General features: G+C 35.3%; 1 protein-coding gene across 2 annotated transcripts in view; it reads right to left on the bottom strand.

Annotated features, from left to right (window-relative positions):
- The window catches only part of FANCL (FA complementation group L), an 86197-nt gene extending 65979 nt beyond the window's left edge, over nucleotides 1–20218 (bottom strand). The window contains exons 1-4 of one of the 2 annotated variants that reach the window (XM_040453671.1): nucleotides 20059–20218; nucleotides 8563–8621; nucleotides 6382–6442; nucleotides 3849–3905 (exon numbers count right to left, since the gene is read on the bottom strand). In XM_040453671.1, coding sequence (XP_040309605.1) covers nucleotides 3849–3905; nucleotides 6382–6442; nucleotides 8563–8621; nucleotides 20059–20145 — 264 coding nt within the window. In that variant the 5' untranslated portion in view covers nucleotides 20146–20218. The remainder of the gene's footprint in view (nucleotides 1–3848; nucleotides 3906–6381; nucleotides 6443–8562; nucleotides 8622–20058) is intronic. The other variant, XM_040453672.1, reaches the window with a different exon arrangement.
- Between the last annotated feature and the right edge of the window lie 2629 nt (nucleotides 20219–22847).

Genomic DNA, 22847 nt, shown 5'->3' with positions numbered 1-22847 from the left:
GTGTTAAGTTTTATTCATATATAAAGTTCTTACACTTTTTTAAACAAGGATAGAATACTATTAAATTGAGACAATACCAGAAAGAATAGATTTTACACAACAGTATTTCAAAAACAGTATTTCAAAATCAGGACTATTAACTGAAATTAACACAGTTCTAAATCTGCTTTAGGATAGAAACAAACAAAAACAAACAATAACAACAAAACTTTGAAAGCAGGTTTGTAAAGCCCAAAATGTCAATTTGGATTTAATTAGACAAGAAGTATGCTGCTTTTTTAATGAACTAAATACCTAACGTTATCTGTAAGTTGCCTGATGGTCCATAAAAATAAATTTTTACTATCAAGATTATCCTGTTACTACAAAAACAAGTCAGTGTAATTCCTATACATATATATTAAACAGCTTCAGTAATTCTTTTGAAGCTTTTTTTTAAATCCAGAAATATTAAATACTGCTATCCACAGACATTGAAGGTAAAAATAAGTTTGGATGATAATAAAAATGTATTTGGGGGGCACCTGGGTGGCTCAGTCGGTTAAGCGTCCAACTCTTGATTTCGGCTCAGGTCATGATCTCTTGGTTCCTGAGTTCAAGCCCCGCATAGGGCTCCAGGCTGACACCGCAGAGCCTGCTCGGAATTCTCTCTCTCCTGTCTCTCTCTCTCTGTCTTCTCCTCCCCCAGCTCATGCGTGCTCTAATAAACTTAAAGATGTATTTTAATCCTAGGTTTATGACATTTGTAAACTCTACCTTCTACCTTGAATCAGACAAGTTACTCCTATTCCAGAACCACAACAAGAAAAAGGTCTAAGTCAGAGAAGCAAAGCATTCTTTGTAGAGAAGAGGCAAGACACATGGTAGAAAGAGCACAAGCTTTACAAAGGTTTTAAATTCTAACTTTACCATTTCCTATTTTAAGGCCTTAGCTGCTTAGTGACTAAGCCCTAAAGAGGAATAAAAAAAACCCAAAACCTACCCACATCAGAGTTCTATTAAAACACAGGTAAATATAAATTAAATATATACTGAACTCCCCTATATGCCTAGTTATTACTAGGAAACAGTGGAGATATACCAATTTCCTGAAAAGGTTCAATAACTACACATTTCATTTGAACATCATCCTCAATACTTTCATTGGTGATTATGTTATAGGAACCCTATTACCGACAACACAGCCCAACAAATAAACTAATGCAATTCTTATTTTCTTTGGTATACTGTTCATAAATGTGCAATAGTATCACCAATCTGTCAATTTCTTTAGAAAGCTAAAATACAGCAAGTCATTTTATTGAGAAACGCGGTAACAAATGTACTAAATAGAATATTGTTAATCAGAGATCAATGTCAACATTTTAAACCAGTAAGTTTCTTCAAAATTAAATGACCAATAGAGCTGTTCTTACAACCTAATAAAGTTAGCTTTAGTAATAAGAGCTTAATGGGACACAGTATATATAGTTTTACCTTGGTCCCTTAGTCCTTTTATTTGTACCATTTTTTTAAAGTATGCTAAAAAGATTTAAAAAAAAAAAACCTTACAGACTTTTTTTGCAATGTCAAGGATAAACTAAAATATGCTTCACATCTTCACCTCATCTTTTTTAAGTTTATCATATTTTGGCCTTTGATGAAATTCATAATCAATTTTGATAATTCTTATTAGGGTTTATGAATTTATAAGTCAAACTTTAGAAACTGACTATAATCTATTCTGATCCCAAACATTTGATCAAAGCCCTACCTCAGAGGCTTGTTAGGAGGATTGAAAAAAGGACTCAGAACAACTGGCAACTAAGCTCTTAGTATGTGGCAAATGCTACTAAGAATAAAAAACTCAAAAAGAACTACAAAAAAATAAACTGCTTGTTGTTAGTACCAATACATTGGTACTATAATTTTGTAAGACAAATATAAATATAGAGATATAAGGAAAGCATAAGTAAAACATAACAAGTAAAACATAACAAAAAATAATTATGTTAATATTAGAAACCAAGATTTTCAGAGTAAAAGAAACACAAGCATGAATATCAAAGTAAAAATGCTATAATGCCAAATTTGACTTGGAAATATCAATATGAATTCATGATAAATTACTCTTTCTAAACAGTATTTTTTCCTAGTTTTTGTCCACTGACAAGACCTAGCAGTAATAGCAAGAACACTCCAGTTTCTAGATCTGTGGCATCCAAACACCATCTCCTATAAAGAAACCATGGCTCTTCAGAGAAGTAACTGATTATAGTTCTGCAAAAGGATGAGTAAATTAAACTGGGGCAACTGGTGTCAGAAAGCAAACTTTGGGCTGTGTTAAAAGAACTAAAAAGCCGAGATGAAGGGGGATACACTGACCAAAAATGATAACAATTTAAGCATCAAAAGGTATAGTGATTGCAATGGACTAAAGTCAATATATAAAAGTCCATGAGTTCTTAATGCTACTAAAAAAAAAAAAAAATCATTAGTTTCCTTTGACAGTTGCTAGGCACTAACTCATTACTCTAAAAATTGATTTAAAAAAAAAAAAAAAAAGGGAAAAGAAACAAGCACTTAACCTATTTCTCCAGTATGAGCTATACCTCAAATTAACCAAATAACTGATGAAGGGAAGTTCTTCTCTACAGACCTCCAGATAATAAATGTACATGACAGAATTTTTTAAATCACCATCTGCAATGATTATCACTGGATGCTAAAACCATTAGGTGACAGGTTGATATGAAACTTTATATTCAATGGATCTAAATCTATTGATCAATCTTAACTTTACTAAAAGAGGAATTATCAGATACTATGTGCCTCCCTCATGCAATCTAAGCACACAGCACAAAGTATTCTTACCAGAAAATGAACCCAACTCTGTTGAGACTGAATTACAAAAAAAGGCAGAAGACTATGTTAAAAGACACCATGAACATCTAATAAACCAAATCCAGAATGCAAGAAATGTTATAGGACACATGATCTAGTTTATTTAACAAGTAAATGGCATGAAGAAAAAAAAAAGGGTGGGGGAAAGATGAAATGCTGCTAGAAATTAAGAGACTTAGGAGACATATCAACACATATAATGTGTGGACCTTATTCTCATACAGATACAGAGAAGCCAAAAGAAATTACCACTAACTTTGTCAGGGTTATAATAGTATATTTAACAACATTAAAAAAACCACTTAGCTGTTAGAAGTATACACCAATATATTCATGGAGGGATGAATACAATGTCCAGGATTTCCTTAAAAATACTCTAGTCCCTTTCTCCTTAAAGAGTAGGGGGAAAAATGACAAAATGTCAGGTCATGGACCCATCAGTTTTCACTATGCAGTCTTCCCTCTTCTGCTTATGTTGAAAACTTGCATAACAATTTTTTAAATAATACAATGTCCACAGGATAAACTAAAAAGTATTTTATGCATAATTGATTAACAGAATAATCAATTACTATATGTAAGTATATGTATGTAATAAGCCTAAGAAGTTCTTCAGAAATCTGCAGCTATATACAAATTTATACATATATCTTTAGGTTTGACTATCTCTTCATAGATGTTAAATTCTCTGACAAACCAGGAGTACATTTTATTTCTTCACCACCTAAGACTAGTGTCAAATGTACCCATTTTATGACACAGTCAAATTGGTTCCTGTACACATTTCTGTTCCTCATGCAATTCAAAAAAAGCATCACCCACATTTACACACACAGTAAAATAAAACATTAAGTGACTGGGAGTTGAGAAGTTTTAAATTCCAATGATGTTAGTTTTTAAAGGAATTTTTTTAAAACATCAAGACTTATAGAATATGGTAACAGCACTAGAAAACAAATTCTTACCAAAACCATCTTCAACTCCATCAGAAAGCTCATTAGATCAGGAGAGTGCTGCATTCTCTAGATTAAAACATTTCTAATTAATTTCATTTGTACAATGAATATTCCATATACTGAAACTGAACTAAAGTACAGGTCCATGTGAATGAAAAAAATATTAAATGTATCTGCATCTTAAAAGCGTAACAATTAAAGTACTTATAACCATCTCTACTATGTCTACCAATTTCATTTTGAAAGAGTAATTAAAACCCTCAAATCTATTTTGGTGAGATACACTGAATTGTACTTAAAATCCCACACACCTTAGTTCCTTCAGCACCGACTACTGGTCAAGTTTAGCAAATCTGTCAAACCACATCATTATGAAAGAAAGAAAAGAAAACAAAGGAAACAAAGAAAGAAAAAAGAAAGAAGAAAGACAAAGGTGTTATAGGAGTGAAGAAAAGAAGAACATAAAATAAAATTCAGGCAAATCTATGCAATTAAAAAATCTAATTAGAGTGATGAATTAATGATCAATACTGTATTTTTATTTTTGCCCCTGACCTTAAAACTACCTACAATTGTTAATTTTGTTTTTTCACAACTAACCCATATTAATTCAAAAGCAGTCAATCTTTAAACAAGATAAAGCCATTGTAACAAAAAGGCAAAAAGGAAATAACTTCTAAAGTTGAATATTTAAGAGTTATAATTTTGTTTCCTAGAATCTTTGATTCTTAAAATAACTACAGAATAAAGGAAAGCAAAGCAAATTCTCAAGTGTAACTTTTAGATGAAACCCTACATCACTTCTCTTCTTGAAATCAAAATATTGCATTTTTGTTACTTTTTTGTGATACACTGCAGTACCACCACGCAGTTCTGAACAAAGCCCATCTGTGAATTTGTTCACTCTTTTAGACGAGAAAAATAATAATCTAAGATACTTCAACAATTCATGAGACATATGAATAACAACATAGCTTTGAGTGAGCAAATCTGTAAAATGAATCTTTGACTTTCTCATCTTCTATACAATATGTGCCCTGTTAGCTTACTAGTAATGAGCAATAAATAGTATCAAGTTTCTGTGAAAGATAGCCTAGAGGCTAGAAGCAGCCCAATACCTGTTTCCAGAACTAAAGTTGTATGGAAATGCAGCCACACCCATTCGTTTACCTCTGGTCATGGCTGCTATGGCCCTACAAGTTAAGTAGTTGGGACATATTTTAGGACCACCAAAGCCTGAAAAATTTACTGTCTGACTCTTCACAGAAAAAGACTGCTGATCCCCCACCCATACTTATTAAAGTTAAAAACACTATAAGGAAAGAACAGGAATACTGGAATAAAACAAAGAAAAACTAATTCTTGGTTCTATATGACCCACTGGAGGGCAGAAAAGAGATTAATAAGTAATTGGGACTTTTTCTAGGAACTCTTGTGGTGAACTGGAGGAGAAAAACAATTATAGATATTATACTTAGTCTCTATTAACAATTTTTTCCAGGCTATTTAAATATCTCAATAGATTCGTTTCTTAAACTCTAGTATACAATATAAATAGTCACAGTGGATGAGGATGAGGCAGTGTAAAGAAAACAGAGAAATAATTTAAATATCCCCTTAAAAAACTGCAGTAATTATGCTGCCAGCAATGACAGCCTACATTCTACAAATCAAATAGTTTATCTCCTATATTTCTTTGTGGTTCGGTAATGCTTTATGTGAGAGTGACTGTCATTGTCAGTTATCATAGATAATAACCTGCTTTTAAGATAGAAAAAATATAGGAATAGCAGAAATCAGGAAAAACATACAAATGAATAAAGCATCAAAGGAAATGCAGTTCTACTTACATTTATTTTTCTACAAGAGGCATTTCATTTATTTTTGGTTTCTTTAGTAACAGTGACTTTTTTTAAGTTTCTCTAATTTTTAAAAGAATTTTCAGGCAGAACCTAAACATCAAGAATAACTACAGTGGGGCTGAGGGTGAAATAGGTGTAGGTAATCCATAATACAAACTTCCAGTTATGACAATTAAAAAAAAAAAAAGATGAATCCTGTCTATACCTCATGTATGCTGTATTTACATGTACACTCATTAAGTACTATGTATGATCCTAAGTGATTTCCACCACACCTTTCCTGTTCCTAATCTAGAACTACAATCCCATTTTTGCCACAGATACTCTACATTTCCTAAATGGGTCCTGGTTTTCTTCTCCTTACTACCACTATTCAGTCTCAGCAAAAAAATCTCTCAAAAAAGTGATGGCTATGCATGATGGCTATACATTTGAAGACCCTCAAGTCTCCAGGATGGAAATCAGTTTCAGAACAAATGCTGCCTAGAGATGTACGGAGGATTCTGAGAAAACACTTTCTATAATGCATGGATCCTTAAAATATTTAATAGAAATGAAACCTACAAAAGTCAGCAACTATTAAACCAGTTTGTTACAACGTTCTGCAAACAGTCCTCTAAAAAAGAGTTAACTTTGTAATTTCTTATCCTTGCTTAAAACACACTTTTTAAAGGACTTACCTGTTGTATTATTTGATGGTATCCATTAAGTATTGTTTTCAGTTGCCAACTACATAATAATCTAAAATTTAATGGAACAAAATGGTTTCTTTATTGTTCAGAATTAAAAGGAAAAAACTTATTTGTATGCTAGCACAAACACGCATGTACATAGAAAAGAATGACATAAATATAATTCTGACAAGTTAATAAAATTTTTTACCACTGATACTGTTGAAAGTCTTGTCTTCAAACTGTCGGGACTAACTTTATTTCAAAATATAAATAACTGCAATCAGTAAATGACATGCAAACAGTAAATCTTTTTTTAACCATATCCAAAGCAAAATTTGCTATTGAACTAGATTATTCTCCAAGTTAGGTTAAAGAAAACCAACAGTTTTGATCATAATGTACAGAACTTGTATTTGAGAAAGCATATGTAATGATATAATCTTCAAATTAAAGATTACTGTAAAAGGTACTTTTAATTATATAAGTAGTAATAAGTTAGTGTTCGTCTATCCACTGGCTCACCTCAGCTGTGCTCTTGATATTGCTTAGATGAGTAACTCTTCTAAGATGTGCTTTTCCTTACCTTGAAGTAGGAAGCACCTCTGAGTTTCCCCAATTATAGCCCCTTCAGGACATCATGACTCTCTCCCATTTTTGGTCTGCTAACCTCCATTTCCACCCTATTTCCTCTCTTAATAACAAAGTAGTTCATTCAACTGCCCACAAGAAAACTTCTTCTCCAAATGTACGTTCCATCCCTTGCCAAGTTGACCAATTCATTATCACTTTACTGTCATATCTTTATTTTCTGCTAGTTTTTTCAACTTAATATATTAACTTGCCCAAGTAAATCTCAACTTAAAAAAACAAGATCATTACAACTCTTCTTTGACTGCATTACCCTTCTCTAGCCACTCCTTTTTTTCAAAATAGAATTGACATTTGCACAACACTGGTTGAACTGCACAGGTCCACTTACAGATTATTTCAATAAATATACATACGGTACTATAAACGCCACTTCCTCTTATGATTTTCTTAATACATTCTCTCTAGTTTGCTTTAAGAATACAGTATATAGTACATACAACATACAGTATACAAGTGTTAAACAACTTGTTCATGTTATTGATAAGGTTTCTGGTCAACGGTTTTGGGAGAGCCAAAAGTTACATGCAAATGTTTAAGTGCATGCGGCATTGGTACCCCTTAATCCTGGGTTCTTCAAGGGTCAAATGTACTTTATCCTGTTTATGTTTTCTTTCTACTCCCTTACCCACTCCCAAACCCAATACAATTTGCTTTCTGCCACTACACGAAACCTATTCATATTTAACCTGATCCCTCTGCAATACTCAGTGAACCATTTTCTCATTAAGCCTCTTCATAGCTTTAGTGATAATTGTCGTCCAGATTTTCCTCTTACTTCTCTGGTCAGTCCTTACTCTTCTTCCAAGTTCCTCTTTATTTACCAGTCCTGTAAATGTTGGTATACTCTCAAGTCTTTTAAACATTGGCTTTCTCTTTTCACCCCGCACTTGCAGAAACTGGAAAGTATCCATACTAACAGGCCCAAATCCCATGCCTACTGTGACTTGCATGTCTCACACTTGATTTCAACGCCAATACACTAAACATCTCCTCTTGATACTTCACACCTGACAACATCTCTAAATGATGGCTCTCTTACTTCTCCACTTTAACCTCTTCTCTAGCTTAGTGTTGCCAGAAGTTGGAAAGCATCCTTCACAACTCTTTTCCTCGATCTCCTACTTCTAATTAGTCACAAAATCCAGTCAATTCTACTAACAATGTCTCTGGATTCTTTGTCCACTCTACTCCCAGAGATGTTTAAGAACAGAAATGAGATTTGTAGATGCTGCCTACTTTCCAGTCTCATCTCTTGATACTCCTTGAAGGGCTGTCTGTACCAAGAGGTACATTACACAATTGCTATTTACTACTTTAATGAGAAAAAAAATTAGAGAATTAATGTTTTACCTTTGAAAAGTACTTCAGCACAAGGGAAAATAATTTACAAATGTACGCTGATTTGAAAAAACCGGAAACATTTCTGGCTGGCTAATAAGCACTTTAGGCAAAACTAATTGCTAGCATCAGCTTTTACCAGATTAAATGACTGTCCATCCTGGCAAGATGCATGTATATAACAAAACACCACATCACCTTGCATTCTTCATTTGTAAATCTTCAGGCAACTCTATTCTAAGGTGAAAATCTCGTCCCTGTGGAAAATATTGAAAAGGTTCACTCAAATTTTCATCTTTTGCTTAATGTTAAAAAAAAAAAAAAGTTAAACTTAAAAAAAATCACATAGAAACAGCAAGGTTTTTCCTTTATCTTCTAAAAGGTATTAACTTCATCCAAATCTTTACATTTGTTAAAATGTATAGAATAAAATATTGCATTTGAGGAAAAATAACTTAAAAATGTAAGAAACTTTGTAATTACTGGGAAATCAAAACAAAGAGTCTTAGAATCAACTCATGTCAGAAGAAATATTAAGAAATTGTTAATGTAAACAAGGAAATTTAAGTATTTCTTACAAAATAAGTCTGTGAAGAAATTCCTTCAATTGCTTTGATTATGGAAGAAAAAATCACAATGTAAAATAAGAGCATCTGATACATTACCAGCTTTGTTTTTCGATTTCCTAATTTTAATAAAATGAAAATATATTTAGTTCCATAATCTGAACATACAGACATGAGAGAAACATTTTCATAAAACAAAATATTTAATTCTCCCACATTCATGTGCCATTAATGAATAAAGTCACTAATATTTATTTTAAATATTCACAAGCTATACATTTGAATATACCAAGTTTTACTCAAGAGTCTTTCTTAGGAAAGAACTGTTCTCTGAAAAACATATTCAGTTTCTTTCTTGAGAAAGTGAATGGGTAAGCAGCTTAAACTTTATATCTTAAATAGGATAATACACATGATCTGAGCAAAGGTAAGCAGAAAAAGACAAACAGAAATATAATCTTTTACTCCAACAATATAAAATGAAAAAGAGTAATAAAATTCTCGAAAAATAATCACCATGAGAATTTTAGCACAGGCTCCCTCAAAGCAGATTCAAAACTAGAGGAACACAATTAAATGTACCCCATAACCTTTACTTTCATGATAATATTACAGTTCTGACTTTCATTACATTTAAATGTCCTTTAAAAAAATGAAACAAAATGTACTACTGACCTTTTCAAAAGGTCAAGTAACAATAATTCACTATTTCATTAAAGCACTAGAAGATATTATGTAGTAACTTTAACCTAACTTTATAGACATCCCACACATAGGTGTAAGAACAATCTGGAATTCAAAATTTACATGAAAAATAGTAAAACTACTCTACCGATCTGTTATCTGAAAGAATAAAATTCCAAAGTCCCTTATGTGCAAAATCCAGCCATTTTAAAAGGTCAAATGCCATGTTACATGTCACAATATTTTTCTGATTCAAGAAAATGTTCAAAATTAGCTTTTTTTAGTTGAAGCATATAAAAAATGTTAATTGTTCTCAAGAAGAACTTCCAGGTTGCAGGGAACAAGGTACAGAGAGTTGCCTAAATCTGAATCTCTCCACTCATCCTCCCAAATAGATCAATATTAGGAACAAATTAAAACCACAAAACTCCCATGTCTCCAGAAAAATCAGAGAGAGCGCACTATAAACTTCAAGCTACCTAGGAAGAAAAATAAAAACCACTTTCTAGTGGCTTCTACCCTGGGACTTCCATAGCAAGTCCTCTTAAAGAACTAGGGGGTTCAGAAAAAAAAGCATGGAAGAGAGAAGAGGAATTGGACTAAGTGTTAAAATAATAATAAAGAGTTTGGTATATCAGAGCACTGACTACGGGTAGGGGGGCTTAGTATAAACACAAAAGTCAAGAGGCTCACCTTGGAAAAGAAATATATGAATAGACGATAAAAAAGGCAGGTAGAGCCATCCTTTGGAAAATGGATGTTAGGAGGAAAAATTAAGAGTGAGAAATGGAGGAGCTTATATAACAAAATAAAAACACTCAACTCCTCCCTCAACACTACTAAAAAATTATCCACTAAATAAACTGCAATTTGCTTCACGTACAGAAGAAATTATACTTAAGCTAGGAATTTTATAAACTATTGTCAACAACCAAATTCACCAAGATATTGGTTTCATCAATATCAAGCTAGGAGTCAAAACCAGAATGAAAGAAAACATTTCAAGTGATAACAAATCACCTGTGCAAACAAAAAACACAGGCATAAACAAATTACAATACTGAATTATATTATCATTAAGTAAGTATTTGTACTAATATTCAGAAATTCAAAAACCAAGAACAGAAATTGTAAGGAAAAAAATTTTACTTCAGAAAAAGATAAAATACCAGAATGGAATAAATTAATAGGTGCTCAAGGAAGAACAGAGCAAAATAAAAATTTCGTAAGAGGTGGGGTGCCTGAATGGCTCAATTGGTAGACTGCATGACTCTTGATCTCAGGGTTGTGAGTTCAAGCCCCAAGCTGGGGTAGTGATTACTTAAAATAAAATGGTTAAACTGGCAAAGGTTATGTATACTTTACTCCAATAAAATATTTTTTAAGTTTCTTAAGAGGCAAACAAAAAGCCAGAAAATCACCAAATGAGAAAAAAATTAAAAACCATCAGAAAAAAGCAATTGAAGTGGAAACAGGTAAAGACAATACAATACACAAAGAACTGGAGAACTTGAAAATAAGATAGCAGAAAAAATATTTTAAATTACAGTCCAAGTATTTTTTCTGGCAATTCACATAAGGAAAAGAGCCAACTGAACATGTGAGAAATGACTTCTAACGATCCACTCTAAGAGCTATCTTAATATGCAGACCTTAACAATAAAAAGTCCACAACTGCTAAGATCAAATAGTATATGGGAGGGGCGCCTGGGTGGCTCAGTCGGTTGAGCATCCGACTTCAGCTCAGGTCATGATCTCAGGGTCTGTAAGTTTGAGCCCCACGTTGGGCTCTGTGCTGACAGCTCAGAGCCTGGAGCTGCTTTGGATTCTGTGTCTCTCTCTCTCTCTGCCCCTCCCCCACTCATGCTCCATCTCTCTGTCAAAAATAAATAAACATTAAAAAAAAAATTTCAAATGGTATATGGGAAACAGAATAAGAGTAGCACCACACTTCTCAAAGCAAAATTTTAAAAAAGCAACAATACAACTTTTAAGACACTGAAAGAGGATTTCTGCCTCTAGCTAACATGGAGTAACAGTGGCAGGACTTACTTTCTACGTTAGGTAAAAACTGGACAAAAAAATACATGAAACGATGATATTCAGACATCAAATAGACACTAAAAGACAGTCATACTTGCAAGAAGGGAAACAAATGAGAAAATCTCTTTAGCTCTCCAGTCTTACTCTCTGAAGATTTTTCAGGCTACACAGCAAGGATGGAGAACCAAATGGAGTCCAACATTGCCCCTAATCTGAGATAGAGGGGTTAAGTCGGGGGAGGCAAAGGTACCTATAATTCACAAGGTACAGTATCAAAGAGGAAAGAAATACGTGGAAAAGAGAGAAATCTACAGAGAATAAACCTAGAGAATCAGTGTAATCAGCTGAGTATGACAGTTGCACGTATGTGAGAAAACCACCAAAAGCTGAGGACCCATGAGAACAGAACATGCAAAACAATCTTGGAACTCACACAAGGCTGGGAATAGTCCTGTTTCTGACCAGCAAGAGTGGAAAACCTTGTCCTATAAAAGTTATCATCAAAATATATATGTATGTACATACATACATACATATACACATATACATGCTGAAGACTAATGCCCCAGTAGTAGAACCAAATTAAATCTAGGCTAAAGTCTGTTTTGGTTCTGCCTTACAAAGCTTACAAGCAAACCATGACAAAATTAAACTGTTTTCAAGTAATTTAACTACATCTTAGAACAAATCAAGAATGTTTAAGAAAATAAAATTATCTAGCACACAATAGTTAGAATGCATAGTGTCTGGCATCCAATCAAACTATACCAGGCATGCAGAGAGACAGGAAAATAAGATTCATAATAAAGATGAAAATCCAGAGAAATACAAAAATGGCAAATAATAGAATTCCTTAAAAAATCTTCAACAGTTTTAACTACATTATAGATACCCAAGAAGGTAGAGAAAAGCAGGAGTATGCTAAATAGAACAAACAGGAAAGATAATGACCCAAATCAAAGAAATGAAAAGTACAATGTCTGAGATGGTAGACAGTATTAGCAGATTAAGCCTTGCAAAAGAGGATTTTAGGGTACCTCAAAACACAGAAAATTAAAAATAAAACAGAGAAAGAGCCTAAAACAAACACCAAAAAAGAACAGAACCATTAGTGAATTATAAAACAACTTTATAGTGGCCTAATATGCATGTAGTTTGAGTCTCCAATACAAGGGAAAGAGAGGGAGGGACAAAAACATTTTTGAAAAAATAATGACTGACTTTTTTTCCCAAATTAAGTGAAAATATATACTCACAAATCCAAAGAGCTCAACAAACAAACCCAGTGGAGGAAAAACATGAAGAAAACTACACCAAGGTATATCACAATCTAATTGGTAAAAACTAATGACAAAAAACAAAAATCGTATTATAAGCAAAGGAAAACAACACACTACTTAGAGGACCAAAAGTAAGAAATACTAGAGATTTCACACAGGAAATAATGCAAGACAGTTAAGCAACATCTGTAAAATACGAAAAGGGGGAAAAAATCAATCTAGAGTTTTAGACCTAGTAAAAGTATCTTTCAAAAGGCCAAACAATATGTCAGATATAAAACAGCCAAAAAACAGCCAATTTATCAGTACAAGACATGTACCACAAGAAATGTTAAAGGAATAACTTTAGGAAGAAAAGAAATCCCAAAAGAAATCCCCTTTAAATATACAGGCACAGATAGGTATAAAATAAAGAATGGAAAAACATTAAGCCATGCCAGCACTAATCAAAAGAAAGCTGGAGTCACTATACTAATATCAGAAAATAGAGATTCTAGGATAAAGATTACCACAGATAAAAAGGATCATTTCAGAATCATAAAAAAAAAGAAAAGAAAGGAAAGAAAAAAATTAGTTCAAGATTGCTTAATAATCCTAAAAGTTTATGTACCTAATAAAAGGACTTCAAAATAAATGAAGCAAAAACTGAGAAATGAAAGCAGAAATTGATCGATGATTATAGGAGATTTCAATACCCCCTTTCATTAATAAAACAAGCAGACAGAAAATCAGTGAGCATATAAAAAACTCAAATAGCATTATGAACCAACTAGACCTGACATTATAGAACAATCCACCCAACAGCAGCAGAATGCACATTCTTTTCAAGTACAGCCATAACATTTACCAACATAGGCCATATTCTATGCCATAAGTCCCAAAATATTTTAAAAAGTTTAAATCATAAAAATCATGTTGTGACCAATATGAAACTAAATTATAGATCAGTATCAAAAAGAGATCTGGAAAATCCTCAAATATTTGGGAAGACATATTGTTCTTCTAAGTAACCTGTGCAAAAAAAAAAAAAAAAAAAAAAGAAAAGAAAAGAAATTAACAAGTATCCTGAACTGAAAAAACAAAAATGAAAATACAACATATGAAGTAGATTTTACATAGCTAAAGTAGCATCTGAAGAAAAATTTACAGCACTAAACATCTATATTATAAGACAAAAAACTTCTCATTATCAAGGAGCTAACCTCCCACTTGAAGAAATTGGGAAACTTAACAGAAAGCAATGAAACACAAGCACAAAAATAAGAGAAAAAAATCAGTAAAATGAAAAGTAGGTTCTTTGAAGAGATCAATAATTTTTTTTTTTAAGTTTATTTTGAGAGAGTGTGAGAGAAAGTTGGGGAGGGGCAGAGAGAGAGAGAGAGAAAATCAGAAGTAGGCTCTGCACGGTCAGCGCAGAGCCCACTGGACACAGGGCCTGACCTCACACACCGTGAGATCATGACCTGAGTCGAAATCAAGAATCAGACCCAAAATTAAGAGTCAGACATTTAACCAACTGAGCCACCCAGGTGCCCTGAGATCAATAAAATTTATAAGCCTCTATCCAGTTATTTCTGCCTTTAAGAGTCAGTACCTCATTTCTCTCCTTTTGAATAAAGACTAGATTTACGACTTGCTTCTAGAAAAACTGAATAAAGCAGAAGTATGTATTAACATCAGAGGCCAGGGGCAAAAAGGGACTATGCAGCTTTCTGCTTGGTCTCTGTTATGTCACTCAGGGGAAGCTAGCTGCCATGTTGTGAGGACACTATGGAGGTCTGTGCCGTAAGGAACTGAGGGCCTCCAGTCAAAAGCAGCAGAAAACAGAGGGCTCCAGCCAACAGCCATGTTCATGAGCTACCCTGGAAGCAAATCTTTCAGCTCTAGTCAAGCCTTTGGAGTACTGGGAAACTAGCTAGCATCTTCATTGCAAGTTCATGAGGAACACTGATCCAGAACCATCCACCCAAGTAACTTTCAAATTCCTGATCCACAGCATATGTGACAATGTTTGTTGTTCTAAGCCACAAAGATTTGGAGTAGGTAGTTATGCAGCAAAAGATAATATAGGGAACATCATTATAGATCCTAAAAGCATTCATTAAAAGGATAATAATGGAATATAACATTTAAGACAATAAATTCAAAAATCTAGAGGAAATAATCAAATTCCTTGAAGGAAACAAACTACCAAGGCTCACTCAAAAGAAAAGGAACAATCTAATAATATCTTCTTAAAATATCTTCTTAAAGCCAGAGGGTTTATTCTCACACACACATACACATACAAAGGATCAATAAGTTTCACACGCTATAATTTTTACAAAGATTATCTAATCACAATGTAAGAGAACTAGAAATAACAAAATTAAAAATCAAAACAAGACTTGTGAGAAAATGTTTTACTTTTCTATTAAATAACTCCTGGGTACAAGGGATCTACAAAGTAAACTTCAGTACTAAAAAACTATGACGATGAAACACTGTAAGTCAGCATATACAGAGTACTATAAAAACAGTAATAAGAGGATAATGCAGAGCTATAAAAATTTTATCAATAAAAATGTGCACTCATAGCCAAATCTGGGATAATTTAAACATCAAAATAAGTAATGATCACAATCCATTAAATAAATTATTTTTAAAACCAATGAGTCCCGTCTGATACAAGTAAGTGGGGAAAAAGAAAAGCTACTCCTTATAATAAAATGACAATAAAGAAAAACTAGTGAAGTTAGAAAAGCATCATTTGGTGCAGCACCTGGGTGGCTCAGTCAATTGAGCGGCCGACTCTCGATTTCGGCTCAGGTTACGATCTCATGGTTTCACGGGTTTGAGCCCTGCATCTGGCTCCATGCAGACAGTGTGCAGCCTGCTTGTTATTCTCTCACTCACGCACCTGCCCCACTCACGCACACTCTCTGTGTCTCTCTTTCTCTCTCTCAAAAGAAATAAACTTTAGAAAAAGAAAAGGAAATCATAATTTATTTGGCAACCACCACAGTACTAACTGGTTCAATCAAGAGTCAATAGATGCTAAAACTGGTGTGTACCCCTGAAAGTTTGATGCCTCATAGCTCTCTATAAGTACTTCTGAATTACAAAAGGAAAACCTGGCACATGTCATCTTAAACAGGTGATCAGAGGTAACATCACCAATGAAACCCGCTAACTTCATGAGCCCTGAAAATAACACATTCTTTCTGTGTCATCTCTGCCAAAGTGACATGATCTGAATTTAATGATGAGGAAACATCAGTCAAACCCAAACTGAGGGACATTCTGCCTAATAACCAAACTGTATTCTTAAACAACATCAAGTTTAGGGCACCTGGGCGGCTCAGTCCCACTCTCGGTTAAGCGTCGGACTCTTGTGGCTCAGTTGGTTAAGCGTCCGACCCTTGGTTAAGGGTCCAACCCTTGGTTTCGGCTCAGGTCATGATCTCACTCATGGTTTTGTGGGTTCGAGCCCACATCAGGCTCCGCGCTGACAGTATGGAGCCCGCTTAGGATCTTCTCTCTCGCTCTCAACCTCTCTCTCTCTCTGCCCCTCCCTGATTCACACTCTGTCTCTTTCAAAATAAATAAACTTAAAAATTCTCAAATTTATTAAAAGCAAAGAGACCATGGAACTATTCCAGATTAAAGAGATATGTCAACTAAATGTAATGTGGTATCTTTTAGGAGGCTGGAAAGGGCTACAAAATATGTAATTGCAACATCAACAAAATTTGAATTTGGACTCCAGATAATGGCATTACATCATGATTAAATTTCCTGATTTTGGTAACTGTACTGTGGATTTATATAAGTGTATCCTTGTTCTCATGAAATATATGCTGAAATATTTAAGAATAAAGAGGCACTATGTGTACAACCTAATTTTAAACTGTTCAGAAAAATAATGTGTATATATACCCACCCACATATATATAAAATATTATATATATTATATTATATATATATTATATATACACACACACTCAGAATAATAAATCAAATGGGGCAAAAGTAAAATGGAGAATCTGGGTAATCTTCATACATGCTTGTTATTGTAAGTTTGAAATTATATACAAAACAAACAGATGAAAATCAGCTCCACCAAACAAAACAATGTTAAAATTAAGTTGTTTACGTTATGATTTCAGTAAGCTGCTTAAGGCAAGTACAAATCAGAACTGTAGCTACAACAAAGGGTCACAGGTAAATTTCATCTAATCTCAATTCTGATGTTTACACATTTTCTTTTTGTTTTGTTTTTTTGTTTACACATTTTCTAAGAGGCTTTAGCAGACAGACACATATAATACAAAGTACTTTCTTTAAAGTGCCTAAAATGCCAGAACCATGGTTCCTAATAAAAACATAACTTAAGATCTCTTCAATTTTCCTAAATATTGTCTGAAAAGTGAATCATGTTTTCACCTAGGTAATTCAAGACTGGTACTTCCAACTGGGGAAGGGAAAAGTGGATTACCTTTATTCCAGAAATAATAATGAAATTTAACCTCTACTTTCTGTGATGATCCCGATGAATTTGAAGAAAAATGAATATATCCATATGTAGCCTCTGTAACCTTCCCTTAATTACAGTGTATTGATTAGTTATACACTCAATATTCTGAGGGGTGGGTAAAAGTTTCATTTAGCAAGTAAATTTGGTAACTCTGTATTTTTGAGAGATTATTATATGTTTTGAGTAAACTTCAAAACTTAACGATAATTCTAGGATATGGCCCCGATCTTCAAAAAGCATGTGTGCTAGTGGGGAAGTAGGTCAAACAGATAAAGGTTGTGCACCTTCTAGGCACAAACACCCAGTCATAAAAAAGTTAAAGGGATGTAACGTACAGCATGGCAACCAGAGTTAATACTATTGCATATCTGAAAGCTGCGAAGAGACTAATCTTAAAAGTTCTCATCACAGGAAAAAAATTCTACAACTACATATGGCAAATCAGATGAACAGCTAGACTTAACTGTGATCATTTCACAATACATACATACATCAAATCATTATGTTGTACACCTGAAACTAATATAACGTTGCATGTCATTTATAACTAAAAAAAAAAAAGCATGAAATATGCTTCCCTTTAAAGTTAAATAAATTATCAAGTTTTCAAATACCCAATACTCAAACATTTTTGAAAGGTGAAACCATTCTCTTAATCACTATAATTAAGAGTTAAATTTTACCTCCATCCCATTCATTTAATACTGGCAATGTCTGTTTTGATGAGAATTGTTGAATGGAGCGTTAATCAAGGTAAGGTGGAGCAATGCAATTATTCATTTTCCTTTCAGAAAATAAAAATAATTCTGAGAACAGAAATTTTTATTCATTACCATGATATTTTTCCAAATTATCTGGTTAATCACTAAATTTTAAATTATGACAAAATTGCATAATTTGTGTTTCTATAAAAAGGAGTCCAAATAATTGAAAACTTGCCTAAGATTCATACATATTTTCTTAGAAAATACAGTTCTGGGGGCGCCTGGGTGGCGCAGTCGGTTAAGCATCCGACTTCAGCCAGGTCACGATCTCGCGGTCCGTGAGTTCGAGCCCTGCGTCGGGCTCTGGGCTGATGGCTCGGAGCCTGGAGCCTGTTTCCGATTCTGTGTCTCCCTCTCTCTCTGCCCCTCCCCCGTTCATGCTCTGTCTCTCTCTGTCCCAAAAATAAATAAATGTTGAAAAAAAAAAATACAGTTCTGCTTCAATGTTAAGTTGTTTTTAAATGACCACTTTGTTTCTTTCCTCTTCAGGAATTTCTCCTTATTTCACATATGGTTCGGTACGGATTGATCATTTAACCTATTCATGACCCGTATTATAAGTTGCAGGTGGTTAGGGCCCACTGCCTGGTTAAGCATCAGTCTCTTGATTTCAGCTCAGGTCATGATCTCACTATTGATGAGTTCAGAGCCCCACCTCCGGACCCTGCTTGGGATTCTCTCTTTCCCTCTCTCTCTGCCCTTCGTTGCCCTGCTCGCACTCCACTGCTCCATCACTCTCTGTCTCTCAATAAACAAACTTAAAAAAAAAAATTAAAAATTAAAAAATGTTGCAGGTGGTTAATTTGTGTGTGGTTTCACCAGTTTTCCCTCAGGCTGGATCTGTTAATTTTAAAAGATTAAAAAAAAACATGTATGTGTGGTCAGAGAGGTGGTACCATGATGTGTAAAGGTCAGGGAGCAAAAATCTATCCTTAATATTCTACCCTAGGGTATCTTGGTGCAATGCAGAGGAGCAAAATCCATCCACAGGTGAATCACATAGCCTGGCTTTAAGGAATTCTGGTGATCATGGGCAAGTAACTTAACCTCTCCGCCTTCCCATGCTTTGACTTACTTAACTATGAAGAGAGAATGACTTTTTTTAAAAAATTGTGCCTCAAGGGGCTGAGCATTAGTGAAACAAGGTACTTGGGAAGCACTCTGTAAACTTCAGAAATGTACACGTGTGTTACCATGTGTAATAAACTCCACAAGAGAAGCCACTTGCACTCAGAAGTAATGAATTCTGTTAAGATTCCGTACAAAATATCGCTGCTGGAGGTGTTCAGGTACACACGACTAAGCTGGGAGCCAAAAGGAGGCTTATATATACATATTTTTTAATTTATTTATTTTACTGTAAAACGAATATAATTAGCACGGATTTCCTCGTGAACAGGCACCAACCTTCTTGGGTTTTGTCGGGCGGGGTGGGAATGGCGTTAGAATCGAAGTAGGCAAAAATTTGCGAAAAAACGAACAAACAAAAACACAGTTAACGGTGGGACAGACACCGAGTCAAAAGGGAGGCCAAACTCAGGAAGCTGAGCGAGGGGGCGTGGCCCTCCGCCCCGCCCCCCGCTCCGGTCCAGCCCGGGGCTCCGCCGGCCAAGTCCCTGGCTGCGAGCACGTCCCGGCCACCGACGCGGTAGCGAGGGGCCGGCTTGCCCACAATAGCAGCCGTTCTCAAACCTCTAGACTCGGAGGAAGCGGTCCCGCGCCGCCCCCCTCGATCCCCACAGGTCCGGGCCGCTAACCGCTCCCGTAACTGACTTCCAGGGGCGGAGCTGCGCCGCGAGAGGGAGGCCCAACTAGCGAGCAGGCAACAAGCGGGCAGGTACCTGAACTGAAATGAATCCTTCGTACACGGTTTTCGCCCGGTTCTGAGGCAGAAGCAGCGGGCACTGGCGCAACAGGCTCGCTTCCATCTCCGCCACGGTTCGCCGTCCGTGGAGCCGCCGGGGGTTTAGCCACTGGCTGCGCCCCGCACATGCGCAGTCCCGCCAGCGCCCTGGGCTCCGAGGGGCGGAAACACCCGCTTTGGCGGGAAAAAGTCTCGAAGATTCCGCGCGAGGGGAAATGAAGGTCTTGCGCTAGTTCGGGCACCTGGACTCAGGCCCAGCCACAGTAGATGCTCGGCAGGAGATGGCATTGGCCCCAATAGGGGCAGGAGGGAAGATTGTTATTTTCACAGATGTAATTGAACTAGAGCATTCCAGCCTTGATTGTCCCAATAACCCTTTTGGTAATTTTGTTTGATTTTACTGAGAGACTACTACAGCTTTGTGGAGTTGCATTTGTTACCGCATAAGATGGTTTGTACAGTCTGGGTATTGTATTTCCTTTACCCTGAACCTGCCTCAACTCCCCTTCTTCACTATAATCAGTCTATTAGCCTGTTCTACAGGATCTCTTGTATGCCTTCAGCATACAGAAAAATGTATTGTTCTGTATGTATTACTATACAATGTATTATAATCCATTCAGTATATCACATGCAACATTGTAACTCTGGTTTACCAAGTTTAGTCAATTACTATTGTATTTCAGAACTGCACAATTGTGTATTTGTGTGTGTATACACACACACACACAAATATATATACACACATATACACACGTATCTCCAGACTCAAATCAACATCACACTCAGCTTTGGTGCACTGCATTCACAAACGTCTAAAGGCAAAATGTGAGGGAAGATTGCCCATTATCTTGTAGAGCCAAAGTTAATTTTTCTTTGATAACCCTTTCTATACATTTTTTTTAACTCAGAAATGGTGATTATCCATTTCCTTTTACTGAGGGCTGATTAAATAAGCAGCTTGCTACTATTTACCATAAAATTGTTTGATATCACCGTCAGTATTCAATGCATTATATTTTTGAACTCTAGTATTTGCAAAACATCATTGTAATATGCCACAGGCCATGTAAAGATGACTAAGATGTACTCCCTCCCATCTTTATTGCCCTCAAAATGGAATTTGACTTCCTGAAGATTCTTAAACTTTCACAACAATTATCACCATATTCTGGATACTTAGGGAAAAAACAAGAGTATGGCAGTGGTAGTTAGTTAGATACAAATTACACTAAAGCAGTCGTTTTTAAAATGTCTAGAACCATCAGCAGCAGTATCACCTGGGAAATGCAAATTTTCACCCCTCTGTCTCAGATCTAGGGAATCCCAAACTCTGGGAGTAAGGCCTAACCATGTGTGTTTTAACAAGCCCTCCAGATGATTATGATGCATGCAAAGTTTGAGAACCTTCTTAGGGATATGACCCTCCCCTCCCTCAATTATGTAACTCATTCATTAAGGATGATACTGCATTCAACCATCACAATCATCACAATCATTAAACTATTTACATGGATGCGCAGGCTGTAGCCTTGACTAGGGGTTCTCAAAGGGTGGTCCTTGGACCAGCATCATCAGTATAACCTGAGACCATGTTACCCCAGACCAATTGAATCTCTTAATTCTAGGAGACAAGTTCAGCAATCTGTTTTAAGAATCACATGTTTAACACCTCTGTGTTTTAACAAGGGACTCTAATGTAAGCCGAAATTTGAACACCATTAACTTAGACTTAGTGAAGTTTTATTTTCACACCTGATTCTGTGCAACCAGCTGAAAGTCATTGCACTAATCAAGTGAATAATTGTCAAAGATTTTACAGTTCCAACGTCAGAGTTACCTCACCACATAGTTTAAGGTTTAGACATTAGCTATGTGAATACACATAGTTTATTAGTGTCAAACCATCATTTAAAAGACATTCTTAATACAGAGATCATTTCAATTATAAAAAGAGAAACTTTAAAGGAAAAAAAAAAGCTGAAAGAGTAATGGCAATTTGGGTCTGATATTAGGGAACGGAAATTGCCTTGGCTTTTCTATCATGGTCTCAAGATCACTACTGGAGCCCTAACCATCAATAGATAGAAGGGCAGTGATAGCTTTCACAGAGGTCCCTTGAACAAGTCTTATATCACATTGGCCATCCCATATGCAAAGGGTCTGGGAAACACAGGTAGTTTTTTTGGCAAATATATCGTTTGGAATTTGTTAGTAAGAATAAAGGAGAGAATGGTGGAGATGGGCTGCTTTCCATTTCTGTAACACTGAAAAATCCACCTGCCCTCTCCCCCCCAAAAAAGATTTGTACTTTCTTGGCAACGCATTATTAATGAAATATATGCTTTATATGACAAATTTTCATGTATGTGTACTTCTAAAGATATAATAGTATATATTCCTGTATTTTCTTTTTATTTCAAGATGATTTTTCCTTTCAAAGAGCACTAAAATTAATTTATATTTTGTTGACTAACTGAAATGAACATCATTTATGAAAGCATTAAGGATTAGAAATCAGATGAATAGGGGCTCCTAGGTGGCTCAGATGGTTGAGCATCTGACTCTTGATTTCAGCTCAGATCATGATCCCAGGGTCATGGAATAGAACCCGATATGGAGCTCTGAGCTGAGCATGGAGCCTGCTTGAGATTCTCTCCCTCTGCCCCTCTCCCTCATTCACACTCACTCTCTCAGAAGGAAAGGAAGGAAGGAAGGAAGGAAGGAAGGAAGGAAGGAAGGAAGGAAGGAAGGAAGGAAGGAAGG

The sequence above is a fragment of the Herpailurus yagouaroundi genome, unplaced genomic scaffold (assembly GCF_014898765.1).
Source record: "Herpailurus yagouaroundi ecotype Mexico unplaced genomic scaffold, PumYag 210, whole genome shotgun sequence".
In the NCBI taxonomy this organism is placed as follows: domain Eukaryota; kingdom Metazoa; phylum Chordata; class Mammalia; order Carnivora; family Felidae; genus Herpailurus; species Herpailurus yagouaroundi.
Note: the sequence above shows the minus strand (reverse complement) of the source record. Positions and strands in the feature narration are given on the sequence as shown.